The sequence below is a fragment of the Nyctereutes procyonoides genome, unplaced genomic scaffold, assembly GCF_905146905.1.
Source record: "Nyctereutes procyonoides isolate TBG_1078 unplaced genomic scaffold, NYPRO_anot_genome, whole genome shotgun sequence".
Lineage (NCBI taxonomy): Eukaryota > Metazoa > Chordata > Mammalia > Carnivora > Canidae > Nyctereutes > Nyctereutes procyonoides.
The window spans coordinates 10,904,338-10,917,787 of NW_026575049.1; the positions used below are offsets into that span (position 1 = coordinate 10,904,338).

General features: G+C 36.2%; 1 protein-coding gene across 2 annotated transcripts in view; it reads left to right on the forward strand.

The window, feature by feature from the left end:
- NUP107 (nucleoporin 107) overlaps positions 1-13,450 on the forward strand; it is a 49,289-nt gene that overhangs the window by 18,718 nt on the left and 17,121 nt on the right. For both annotated transcript variants that reach the window (XM_055329312.1, XM_055329313.1), the window contains 9 exons: positions 894-965; positions 1,521-1,609; positions 3,885-3,963; positions 5,710-5,823; positions 10,033-10,123; positions 10,271-10,347; positions 12,333-12,392; positions 13,006-13,151; positions 13,263-13,311. In XM_055329312.1, coding sequence (XP_055185287.1) covers positions 894-965; positions 1,521-1,609; positions 3,885-3,963; positions 5,710-5,823; positions 10,033-10,123; positions 10,271-10,347; positions 12,333-12,392; positions 13,006-13,151; positions 13,263-13,311 — 777 coding nt within the window. The remainder of the gene's footprint in view (positions 1-893; positions 966-1,520; positions 1,610-3,884; positions 3,964-5,709; positions 5,824-10,032; positions 10,124-10,270; positions 10,348-12,332; positions 12,393-13,005; positions 13,152-13,262; positions 13,312-13,450) is intronic.

The following is a 13,450-nucleotide window of genomic DNA, read 5'->3' on the forward strand; positions in this document are numbered from 1 at the left end:
CTAGAGAGAGTGTGTGTGAGTGAGGGTGAGGGGCAGAGGAAGAGGAAGAGGGTGAGGGACAAGCTGAGCAGGGACCCTCAGATCATGACCTGAGCCGAAGTCAGATGCCTAACCAACTGAGCCATCCAGGTGCCCTTGTCTTCTGGATTTTCAAGGAATGTCTCTCTACAATAACTTTTGCTATAGGTTTCAACTAGATAGTCTATTATATTAGTAAAATATTCTTCTATTTCTAATTTATGAAGATATTTTTATCAAGTGACATTTTGGCATCTATTAAGACGTTCACGTTGCTTTTTCCTTTAACCCACAAATAAGATGGATTAATTAATAGATTTGACCCATACTTCTACTAGTCACAGTATCTTACCTTTTGATATGCTGCTTAATATTACTTGCTAATATTTATATGAAGTTGCATTTTAAAGTCAGTCTTAAAATCCTTGGATTGTTAAGTTTTATTACCTATCAATTTCTGTGTAGGTTGATAAAGAATTTGACATTTTAATTAATTAATTTATTTGAGTTTAAAGTTTTTAAATGTTCACTTTCTGATATGTCACATGACTATATGATGCCCTTTATTAACATTTTTTTGTTTGTTTCATTTTATTCTGCATTTTATTTTTCCATACAACAACATCTCTGGGAAAATAAGCTTTTAAAATTCCAAGTGTAGCCAGATAATTATCAGGTAAAAGCAGCTGCAAATTGATCTAGTTTGAAATTTACTTATGAAAATTTTTCAAACATGAATATACAGATTTGTCATATGGTTAAATGTTTATGGGTAATTAAATATAATTATGTAAGTTTCACTTTTCCATTTGTATTAAAATATTCTTAGAGCATCTTTTTTTTTTCTTTCCTTTCTTCAAATAATTTTTTAATAGGCTCTTAATGCCAGTGAGAAAATGGTGGTGGAAGCATTATTTCAGAGAGATTCACTTGTCCGACAAAGTCAGGTACGACTAGAATTTTGAATTTTTTTTTTAAGATTTTATTTATTTATTCATGAGATTATTCATGAGAGACACAGAGAGGCAGAGACACAGGCCAAGGGAGAAGCAGGCTCCCTGTAGAGAGCCTGATGTGGGACTTGATCTCGGATCCCGGGATCACACCCTGGGCCAAAGGCAGACAACTGCTGAGCCACCCAGGCATCTTGAAATATTTTTTTATGAAACATGGAGAAAAGGTAGATGACATAACAAGAACTGAAACTTTTTAAACTTAAAACATTAAGATCTTTTTATGTAATAATTAAAAGGCATGAAGAACCTTGTTCTTCAATTTTCGAATAATAGCCCTATTATTTCTAGGAATAGCCTTTTAAGAACTGTATTATTCCTATAGAAAATTTCATTCTATGTCTTAAAGTAAAAAGTGGTTGGAAAAATTGTTGGTATTTTTTTAAGTAGAAACCTTTTTTGAATTAAGGATAGAAATACCACTTCAAATAAAACACTAACAGATATTATAGTTAACACTTTTTTTCTTTTTTTTTCTTTTTTTCCTAGCTGGTGGTGGATTGGCTAGAGAGCATTGCCAAAGATGAGATTGGAGATTTTTCTGATAATATTGAGTTTTATGCAAAATCCGTATATTGGTAAGTTAGTAAACATTTATTCTTTTTTTTTTTTTTTTTAAGATTTTATTTATTCATGAGAGACACACAGAAAGAGAGAGAGGCAGAGACACAGAGGGAGAAGCAGGCTCCATGCAGGGAGCCCGACATGGGACTCCATCCCAGGTCTCCAGGATCACATCCTGGGCTGAAGGCGGTGCTAAACTGCTGAACCACCCAGGCTGCCTTAAACATTTATTCTTGAAGTCACTCAACATTGGTTTTGTTTATTTATCTTTCAATAAATACTTAGTTCTTATTTAGTAAGCTTATTCAGTCTGTCAGCAAAACAGATAAAAACCCTGCATTTATGGTGTTATAATTGTTTAAGAGAGTTAGACCACAAATAAATATTTAGCCTCTTGGGTAATTAGAGCTTTGAAAAAAAGGATAGAGGATAGAAGATGACAGTGGGTCCAACTTTAAAATAGAAGAGGTAATCAGGGCAGGAAGTAAAGGAAGTAATAGGTAATGAATGAGAGCAGGCAAAGCATGCAAAAATCGGGGACAAGTGTTCTAGGCAGGAACAGAAACTGCAAAGATCCTGAAAATGTAAAGTATTTACACAAGGAGGCCAGTGTGAACACAGCGAAGTATGGTAGAAAATGAGTTTGAGGGATCCCTGGGTGGCGCAGCGGTTTGGCGCCTGCCTTTGACCCAGGGCGCGATCCTGGAGACCCCGGATCGAATCCCACGTCGGGCTCCCGGTGCATGGGGCCTGCTTCTCCCTCTGCCTGTGTCTCTGCCTCTCTCTCTCTGTGACTATCATAAATAAATTAAAAATATATATATATATATATATTAAAAAAAAAAAGAAAATGAGTTTGAAGAGAGTCAAATCCTATAGGACTTCTATAGGCAGGCCAGGGTAAGGCTGTGGGCTTTTATTCTAAATGTGATGGAAAACCTTAAGAATTAATGACATGGTCTTATTTGTGTTTTCAAACAATTACCTGGCTATATTTTCTTAGTAATTGTAATTCAGTCATCAAGAAGATACTTTAGCTGTGTTTCCAGCTACTTGTGATTGTTTAAAAAAAGACTTTGGCCACTACTTCCTGTAGTACTTTCAAACTAATGTAGGACCTTGAAACCAAAAAGCATCCTTAGGTTAAAGGGACAATTTATTTCAAGATTTGAAGAAAAAGTTCAGATAGTGCTTCAATCCAGTAACATGCCTGTACAAAGTCTGCAAGTTCATTATTAGATCTTTTCTCTGCTTAATTAGGAAATTGGAGCTATTCAGTGTTTGTTAAAAATGAACTCTTGAGTAATTGTAATTTTTCTGGGAAAAAAATTTCATTAAAATTTTAGAAATTTGGGCAGCACGGGTGGCTCAGCCGTTTAGTGCCCCCTTTGGCCTGGGGGGTGATCCTAGAGACCCGGGATTGAGTCCCATGTTGGGCTGCCTGCATGGAGCCTGCTTCTCCCTCTGCCTGTGTCTCTGCCTCTTTCTCTGTGTGTGTGTGTGTCTCATGAATAAATGAATAAAATCTTTAAAAAAATTCAGAAATTTAAATTAAAATGCCTAGTTAATTAAGGTTTGACCATTTTTTATGGTCAGTATCCTTTTCTTACTGATCAGTGGAACAGAATATAGAACCCAGAAACTGACACACACTTAGATGGTCAGTTGGTATTCAATAAAGGTGTTAAAGCAATCAGTGGCAGAATGAATGTCTTTTTAACAAACTATGCAGAAAAAACTAGACATCTATGCAAAAAAAGGGTCAACCTTGACACCTCCCTCACACCATACCCAGCATTTAATTCAGGATGAATCAAAAAAGCTAAAACCACAGACCTTTTAGAGGAGAACATGGGAGGACATCTTTGTGTTTGCGGATAGGCAAGAATTTCTTAGGTCGTAGGAAGCAGTAATCAGGGAAGATGGATTGGACTTCATCAAAATGAAAAACTTCATTAAGAAAATGAAAGAGGACAAGCCATCCACTGGAAGAAAGATGTAAGATTGTAGTTGATAGAGAACTACTGCTCAATAATAAAAAGATAACGTGGTAAGAAAAGGGCAAAGATTTGAACAGATACCTCACAAAAGCAGGTAGATGAATGACCAATAAAGACATTAAGCATGTCTAGCATTGTTAGTCATCTGAGCTAAAATACCTCTTTCTATTTAGCATTTTTGCATGTTTTTCTGAGTTTGTCCTCTGTTTTTCTTGCTTTGACTGATTTTACTTTCTTAATAGACCTATTAAAATAACCCCTGTAAAAAATTTTGTACTTTTTCTTGCAGGGAAAATACTCTGCATACCCTGAAACAGCGGCAGCTACCTTCTTACATAGGAAGTGTCCGTCCCCTTGTCACTGAATTAGTAAGTTTCTTTGAAATGAAAGTTGTCTTCGAGGTTCCATGATTGTTTTTTAAAAGCTGAGAATTTTTCTTCCTGTGGATTCTTGTTTTGGTTTCCCAAAGGTCTGCATATACTGTTTAAAACTACTTAGTTGGCTTTTGATTTTGATGGAATATGTTTAAACATATCTATGGCCCATGAATTATAAATAGTAAAAGATGGTAGAGAAAGAGATTTGCCAGCTTTAAAAACTAATATTGGTCTTACAGTAAGGTTTGACTCTTTAGCTGTAAGGTAATGACTTATGAAAGTTCTTGTATCTAAAAAGCAGAGAGAAAAAAAGCTTCAAATTAGCTTGAGGTTAGAAAGGTCATTCTAGAATTTGAGTAATAGGAATAGTAGATCTGAAAAGAGCAGGAGTCTAATTCTTGTAGAAATAAAGAAATAGAGCTTTGTGGCAGATGGAGACATGTGAACTAAATGTTTATTATGAAAAGTGGGAGAAATAAGTAACAATTGGGAAAATTGATAGAATTCCATTGGATAACAAAAGTGGTCTTGATGAAAATTGTTTGGAAACTACTAGAAGATCTTGAAATAAATTCTAGCTAAATTACCTTGCAGCAAGCAACTAAGAATCATTTAAACATCTGAAAAAAATCATTTAAAATCAGTTAGCATCATTAAAAATCATTTAACATCTGAAAGTGATGATTTCCTTCTTGCCAGAAAGAGAACATGTTCCAAAACTGAATGATTGTATCTGTCTGCAGAAAATTTGTGAAAGAGCTATTTTACCTATTACATACCTTATTTTCTGAATTGATACTCATATTAGCATATACTTAGTAACATTTCAAATAAGAGTCACATTAAAATTAAACTTCACTTAAAATTTACCATGAATATCATGTGTGCTATTTGTTGGGAAAAAAAGGACAATATGTTATCCCAAATGTTTAAAGGCACATTTTTTTCTGTCTATGAAAGAGTAGGTGGGAATAGCTGTTTTAGGTGGATTTTATTTATTAGAAATTTGTTCTTAAAATTTTTTTTTATTGGACACCTGTGTGTTTTCTATGGCCTTTGTTTTATAATGAGCTCTTTCCTCATATGTCTCAAAAAGTACCAGCTAAGCATTTTCAAGTCACAGAACATATTGTCGACTCTTCCTTTAGTTTTCCTCTGTACTCATTCTCCATCTAGGCCTGGTTCTGGTTAGAATGAACTTGGTTGTGTAGTTGCTACAACAGGGTATGTTATGTCAGCTTGAATGATGAGTGGCGTTTTTAGAATTACCTGGTGAGGCTGCCATAGTGCTGTTACTGCCTTGCCTGACCTAGGCATGTACTTCTGCAGGGCGACAGTGTTTTGAATGGGCAGCAGACAGTTGTGTGGGTATCTGGAACACTTGTGATACTTTCACTCCCTTTGTTAACTTAATTGTAACTAAATCTATTTCAGTATATAAACTCAGGAGATTTCTCATTTCTTGGTGATGTTTATTTTATTTTTAAAGACTTTATTTATTCATAGAGACAGAGAGAGAGAGGGAGGGAGAGAGCAGAGACACAGGCAGAGAGAGAAGCAGGCTCCATGCAAAGAGCCTGACATGGGACTCGATCCAGGGTCTCCAGGATCACACCCTGGGCTGCAGGCAGCGCTAAACCGCTGTGCCACCGGGGCTGCCCTCTTGGTGATGTTTAAAATGTATGTGAGTACAAAGAATTTGTCATTAATGATCTTTTTTTTTTTTTTTTTTGGTAGGACCCTGACGCTCCTATTAGACAGAAAATGCCCCTTGATGATCTGGATAGAGAAGATGAAGTCAGATTACTCAAGTATCTTTTCACTTTAATCCGTGCTGGAATGACAGAAGAGGTAAGTCATCTATCCCTGCTTCTTCAAAGTCAAGGACTCACTAAGTTGGAAGGGATCTTTGTGACCACCATCTGTCTCCTCGATGCAGTAATCTCTTCCACCCTATTTCTGGATCTGCTTCCTGTTTGAACATTTCCAGTGATAAATACATTGCCTCAGAAAGCAATGCATTCTTGTTTGTGCAACTCTAATAGAAAATTCTTTTTAAAAAGTCAGATTTCGGGCAGCCCAGGTGGCTTAGCGATTTAATGCCGCCTTCGGCGCAGGGTGTGATCCTGGAGACCCAGGATCGAGTCCCATGTAGGGTTTCCTGCGTGGAGTCTGCTTCTCCCTCTGCCTGTGTCTCTGCCTCTCTCTTTGTGTGTCTCTCATGAATGAATAAATAAAATCTTTTAAAAATAAAAAAATAAAAAATAAAAAGTCAGACTTTACCCTCTGTATTGTATGTACTGCATACCCTAGGCATATCCCCATTATTTTAAGTTCTGATTTTTAAGAGTTGAGAATGAGTCTGATCCTAATTGCTCTTCTAGGTGACAATATTTACCCTTGAATGGTCCTCAGACTTCTTTTAATCTCACTTTTTAAAGTCTATTTTGTGATAGGTGAGATCTTATATACAGAATGTTAAGTATTGGGACACCTGGGTGGTTCAGGGGTTGAGCGTCTGCTTGTGGCTCAGGGCATGATCCTGGAGTCCCAGGATCAAGTCCCAATCAGGCTCCCTGTGAGGAGCCTCCTACTCCCTCTGCCTATGTCTCTGCCTCTCTCTGTGTCTCTCATGAATAAATAAATAAAATCTTTTAAAAATACCCCAGAATTCTTTAAAGGAAAAAAAAAAGTTAAGTATCTAATTAAACAGCTTACCTGGAGGACTTTGCTGACTCTTGAGGTGAGGCAGTCTGATGCCTAGGAGCCTCAAGCTTAGAGTAATAGGTTGTACCTGTTTTGCAGTCTTCTTGGTGATGTTCTTTAGGTGTATATATGTTAGTTCAAACTGTTGTGATTTCTTATGGTAGTAAGTCTTGAATTATTAAGCATCATTCTTATTTATCAGTTAAGAAAAGAAGTGGTTATAACATACCCGTTTACTCAGAAAATATTTACGTTCCAGCCACTCTACCTGGTGATGTGGAGAATAACTAGGAATCACAGTGGCAATTAAGGATGTATTTTTAAAAAAACAAAACAGGCGCCTAGGTGGGTGGCTCAGCTGGTTAAGTGTCTGCTCTTGGCTTAGGTCCTGATATCAGGGGTCCCGGGATTGAGCCCTGCATTGGACTTCTGCTCAGTGGGGAGCCTGCTTCTCCTTCTGTCCCTCCCCTTGCTCATGCTCACTGTCTGTCTCTCAAATGAATAAATAAAATCTTAAACAAAACAAACCCAGAGAACAATGTCACATTACTGAAAGCTTGAAAAACAAAAACTCTCAAATCCCACTATCTCTACATAACCACAGATAGAGGTGGAATTTTGTTTGTTTTTACTTATAGCAGTCTTTTTTTTCCTGCCACTGTTATTCCCTTAGAGGTACCAAGGGCTTCAATAAAATCCATGTTTTCCATCATTTCTATTTACAGGCAAACAATAATACAGTCCTGAAACCTAGAGAGCTTGGGTGACTTCCAAGGTCATAGGATTAGTGAAATAATCAAGGCTGGAATGCAAGGCTCTGATCCTAATTCAGTGCCTATTCTGTTACAGTGTGGTCACTCTGGCTCTACCACTCACTGGCTGTGTGTCCATGAGTAAGCTAGTCACCTTTGTACCCCTATTTGGGAATAGATGATAATCTATTGATCGGTCACATAATGAACACCTCTCTCTCGGGGTTCATATGAGGATCAAGGGAGTTAATTCATTTGAAGTACCTAGCACAGTGTCTTGCTCATAGTAAATATTTAATAAATGAGAACTCTATTAACATTTTCATGTTACATATGGTAATAAAGTCTCAAAAAGATGAGAACAAGATTTTTTTTTCTTTTTCTTTTTTCATTTTACTTTTTGACCCTCTTCATCCATTTCTTTTAACCCCCACCTCTGGCAACCACCAATCTGTTCTCTGTATTCATGAGCTTGTTTTGTTGTTTACTTTTTTAATTCCACATATAATAAGAGAGGTTACATGATATTTCTTAGTCTGACTTATTTCACTTAGCATAATGTTCTCTAGATCCATCCATGTTGGTTCAAATGTTAAGATTTCATTCTTTGGCCAAATAATATTCCATTGTATATCTATATACCAAATTTTTTGTCCATTTATCTGTCAATGAACACTTAAGGTTGTTTCCATATCTTAGCTATTGTAAATAATGCTGCAGTGAACATGAGAGTGTGTATGTATTTTCAAGTTACTGTTTTTGTTTTCTTCAGATAAATACCCAGAAGTGGAATTACTGGATCATTTGTTTTTTCTAATTTTAATTTTTTGAGGAACTGCCTTATTATTTTCCACAGAGGCTTACCCAGTTTACATTTCTACCAGCAACGGGCAAGGGTTCCCTTTTTTCCCACACCCTTGCCAATGCTTGTTATTTATTATCTTTTGATAAGACTTTTCTTTTATACCTTTTTGAACATAATCATAATCAATCTTAGGTTTTTTTTTTTTTTTAACAACTTTACTGGGATATAATTCACCTACCATGTAATTCATCCTTTATATTTTATTTAACAAGTCAGTAGTTTTGGTACATTGCATTATTTTTTTTACACTGTGGTAAAATATATATAACACAATTTGTCATTTTAACCATTTTTTAGTGTACATTTCAGTGACATTAATCGCATTTACAATTTTATGAAACCATCACTACCATCTGTTTCCAAAGCCTTTGCATCAACCCAAACAGAAACTCTGTGACCATTATGTAGTAATTCCCCATTTCTTCCTCTCTCGGCCCTGGTAACTTCTTTTTTTTTTTTTTTTTTTTAAGATTTTATTTATTTATTTATGAGAGACACAGGCAGCAGGAGAAGCAGGCTCCATGCAGGAGACCTGATGTGGGACTCGATCCCAGGACTCTAGGACCAGGCCCTGGGCTGAAGGCGGTGCTAAACCGCTGAGCCACCCGGGCTGCCCTCAGCCCTGGTAACTTCTGATCCACTTTCTGTCTCTATGAATTTGCCTGTTGTAGCTATTTCATATGAGTGGAATCATGCAATATTTGTCTTTTGTATCTGATTTATTTTGCTTAGGAAAATGTTTTCAAGATTCTATGTATAGTTTTTACCCTTCCCTTTTTAAATAGCATATCAACAAATTTTTCCATGTTACTATATAGCTTTAAAAATTTTTAATGGTCACAAATCCAGAATGATGTTGGGGTCGGATATTCTTTAACTGATTATATTAATTGGGTTCTCTAGATTCAAATGATAGAAACCCAACTCAGGTTATTTACGAGGAAGGAATTGATTGGCTTATGAAACAGGAAGTATAGAAAGTTATTTCTGGTTTTACACAGGATCCGGAGACTCCAAAGATGTCATTAGGATACCGTCTCTTTCTCAGGCTCTTGGCTCTGTCCCTTGTGTCTGTGATGGCCACCAGCAGCCCCAGGCTTACATTCTCCTGCCAGCTAGCAATTCCCACGGAAGGAGTGTGTCTCCTTTTCAGTATCTCCAGCAAGAACCCTAGGAGGATTCTTGTGAGATCACATCCCTAATCTTAGAGTTCCGAGGTGGGATCATAGAATCTTACACAAACCATATGAATTAAATGGGGAGGAGATGGTTCCTAAGGAGGTGATGTATCTATCTCACTGGTATATCGCATTGGTTAGTCTAAGCTCATCTGATTGGTACAGTTAACATAAATACCAGTGGGCTGATGAGCACCTTGTCATTACAGAGACTTAACAGTGTTTTCATAATACTTTTACATGAATCAACCTCTTTAGCCACATTTGTTTCTAGCAGAATTAAACGTCCAGAGGCACTGCTGGGCACCATGGGAGCCAATTAGTAAGCCCAAAATCAAAGAGCACAGGGATTATTAGGGAAAGAAAGAAGGCCAGAGACCACAGAAAAACGTGGGTGTTGGTGGCAAAGTGAAATACCCTTACCAGTTATCTACATTGTCCTTTGAAGCATTGTACTTTATCTAATCCTGACATATATTGTTTATACTTTTCTATAAGGCACAAGTACTTTTCCAACTGCAGTGGTTATATGACTAACTGCTCTTTTTTGTTTCTAAAGGCACAACGACTCTGTAAACGCTGTGGTCAGGCATGGAGAGCTGCAACACTTGAAGGCTGGAAACTGTATCACGACCCTAATGTTAATGGAGGTATTTTAGTAGATTTTATTCTGACAAATGGGGATATATTTAGCTCTAAATGCCAGGATTATGAAGCACAGCTTTTGTTTTTATAAATTGTTGAAATTTGGAGTTCTCTATTTTAAACTAAATTTTATTTCTTTTACTGTTTTATAGGAACAGAATTAGAACCTGTAGAGGGGAATCCATATAGGATCATCTGGAAAATAAGTTGTTGGAGAATGGCAGAAGATGTAAGATACAATAAAAATTTACTGATACTGATTTTTACTTTAATTAATTGCAGGCCTGCTGAAGGTGCTCTGAAACATTCAGAGTGGTATAACACCAAAGCTTCTTTTTCAAAAAACCTTTTTTTTTTTTTAATTAAGTAGGCTTCACACCCTACTCCAGTACCCTTTAGGGGCTCGAACTCACAACCCTGAAATTAAGAGTCACATGCTCTACTGACTGGGTCAGGCAGGCACCACTGTTTTCAAAAAACTTATCATCAAATTGAAGAATGGGGGGCAAGCTTAACTAATAATCAGAATTATTCAGACACAAGTACTAAGAATTAAACACTGATAAAAGGCAAAAATATAGAAGAAGTACCAAATGCATTCAGAGAATAAGCATTTGACTTCCCAGGAGAGAGAATGGAATTGCACTTTAAAAAATTACTAGGATTTGAGTTTTGGGTATAAAATAAAAGAAGAGGAAAGAATTCTTGGTAGTATGTATAGTTGCAAAACTCAAGGGAAGGTAGTAAGTCTATCCGGTTGGAGGAGAAAGCTCACAAAAGGAAATAGAGTCAGTTCTATTGTGACATCACATAACCTGTACATTCCTAAAAAAAAAAATCACTACAGCGTGCAAAATTGTGCCAAAAACCCACAGGCCTTTGGGGGAAAATAGAGTTGAGAGCACAGTACTCGAAAACCATCAGTGATACATCAAATGTAAAAACTTAAACATTGTTAAGACAGGAAATACACAAATGCTACAATAAATGCAGTACTTTACATTGGAAAACAACTGAAGTTTACTTGTGGAATTGAGTGTCAGGCGTTTGCAGCTTGTGAGTGCCTATGAGGAATAGAAGGAAGTTAGCTGAAATCAAACTGAAAATTGTAACACTTGATATGGATGGAATTGGTGTATAATACACCTGATGAAGTGAGGTAACAGGTGGATGTTTCAGGTATGTTACTTCTGTGTATCATAACTGGCTCCATTCTGCTAGATGTAGTTTATGGCATTCACGTAGTATTTCTTGTAGTTGAAATTGTGCGTTATGAGGAATTTCCCTTATGTTGAAATTGTTCCTTGATTGATCTATTGCATTGGAACAAATTTGGATTTTCAAAACAAAGGTTGTAAAAGAACTCATGGAAAAGATGATTGAAAAAAACTAAGAACAGGTATTGGTGATCCTCAAGTGTTGCTCTAAAGAAGGAGTATATCATAGATAGTAGTGAACCATCAAAACCTCGAGGTCACACTACAACAGTGTTTTAGGAAGATGGGTGACATGAGGGTAAAAAATAGGCTTAAAAATTAAGTGGACTAAAGTCTGAAAAACTAGTTAGGAGTCTATTGGTACTAATCAGACACTAAGTATTAAGGGCCTGTCCTGGGATAATATTGATAGTGGAAAGGAAGGGAGCAAGAATGGTCAAGAGGGTGATTGGAAACAAAGGCAGAGGAGGACTCATTTATATAAAGAATGTCTCTGAAGTTTCTTTAGATGATAAGAAAACAGGAAAGCCCATCCATAGAACCTAATAATAAAAATAATGATTTGATGAATATAATTACTCCTGCTTAGGAATTCAATACAAACTGATGCAGGACAGGTCCCAGGTGCCTTGTTTTGATGTTCTTAGAGAAGTATCAAGTAGTGTTAGGTATTTAGGGACCTCTAGGGGGAAAACACCTACACCAGATCTATTTGGAATAAAATTTGACTGTGATAAGTAATCATAGCATCTGTTGGAGTTGGGTCTTTTGTCCTGTATTTGAAATTTAGACAGTTGATTTTTCCTGAAGATTCCAGCACTGACTATATCAGCAACCAAGGAGTCTTCCCTTCTTATTGCCCCATTAGATCTTTAATTAAAGTTTAGAAACTATCAAGTGAATAAATAAGTTTAGAAAACATTGTAAAGTTCCAGATGATGAAAAAAATTGACATACTAAGAAAAACTATTTCAAATTTATACTCATTGTATTTCAGGAACTTTTTAACAGATACGAGAGGGCAATTTATGCAGCTTTAAGTGGGAATCTCAAGCAGGTATGTAATCTATTTTAATTCCTTTTTTTGCCCCCCTATGGAACAAAATCAAGTAGAATAGTGATTTGAGCTGCTTAATTTCATCTATCCCATAATACCAAACAATCTTTTAATACATGGAATCAGACTTTAATTTCTAATTGTCAGTTTAGTTATTATACATATGTAAATATATTTACAACACACATTTATTGATGACTAATAGTGCCCATAGGTTTACACAGAGGTGTACCACTAAGGCACAATGACTGTTCAGATTGTCTTGCAGGCGTGTGTGCTTCTTGTAAACCCCACCTGCATTTTATAGGTATTTAAGGGCTGTTATAAGAATTAGTTGAAGCACCATCTTACATCAAAATGGAAAATTGATGCAATTGTGAACTGACTATGGAAAAAATCTTAACAGTTCAAACTTTGTAGGAGATACGGTGTGGGTGGGGGTAAAGAGTTACTTGGTATGGTATTTTACAATCCACTATATGTTAATATCATTAAGATGACTTTATAGTCCATATCAATGGAAATAACTGCCTTTCCCCCTTTTTTTTTTTTTTTTTTTTTTACCTCTGCTGTTGACTATGTGTATGTGTTTTTGATCTGAAATGGGATAAAGCTGCTTCCCGTCTGTGACACCTGGGAAGACACAGTATGGGCTTACTTTCGGGTGATGGTGGACAGTTTGGTAGAACAGGAGATCCGGACATCAGTAGTGAATCTGGATGAAACTGAAGAACTCCCTAGGGAATATTTGGAAGCAAAGTGAGTTTGTTCTGTCCTGGTGATTTGTAGTATGCTCTGTAAAGTTTTATTTTGTAGCCCTTGTTCATATTATTAATATTGTTTTATCCCTTTCCTGTTTTCTTTTTAAAGTTGGACCTTAGAAAAGGTATTTGAAGAACTTCAAGCTACTGATAAAAAGGTAAATATTAATAGGAATGTTTAGGAAACAATGAATGTTACGCTGTTGAGGCAGTGTAGTTGAAAGGCAAAAAAATGTATGAAACTTTGTTATATTTTCTCTTCTTTTTCTTACCTCTTAACCTAATGAAAGACATTCT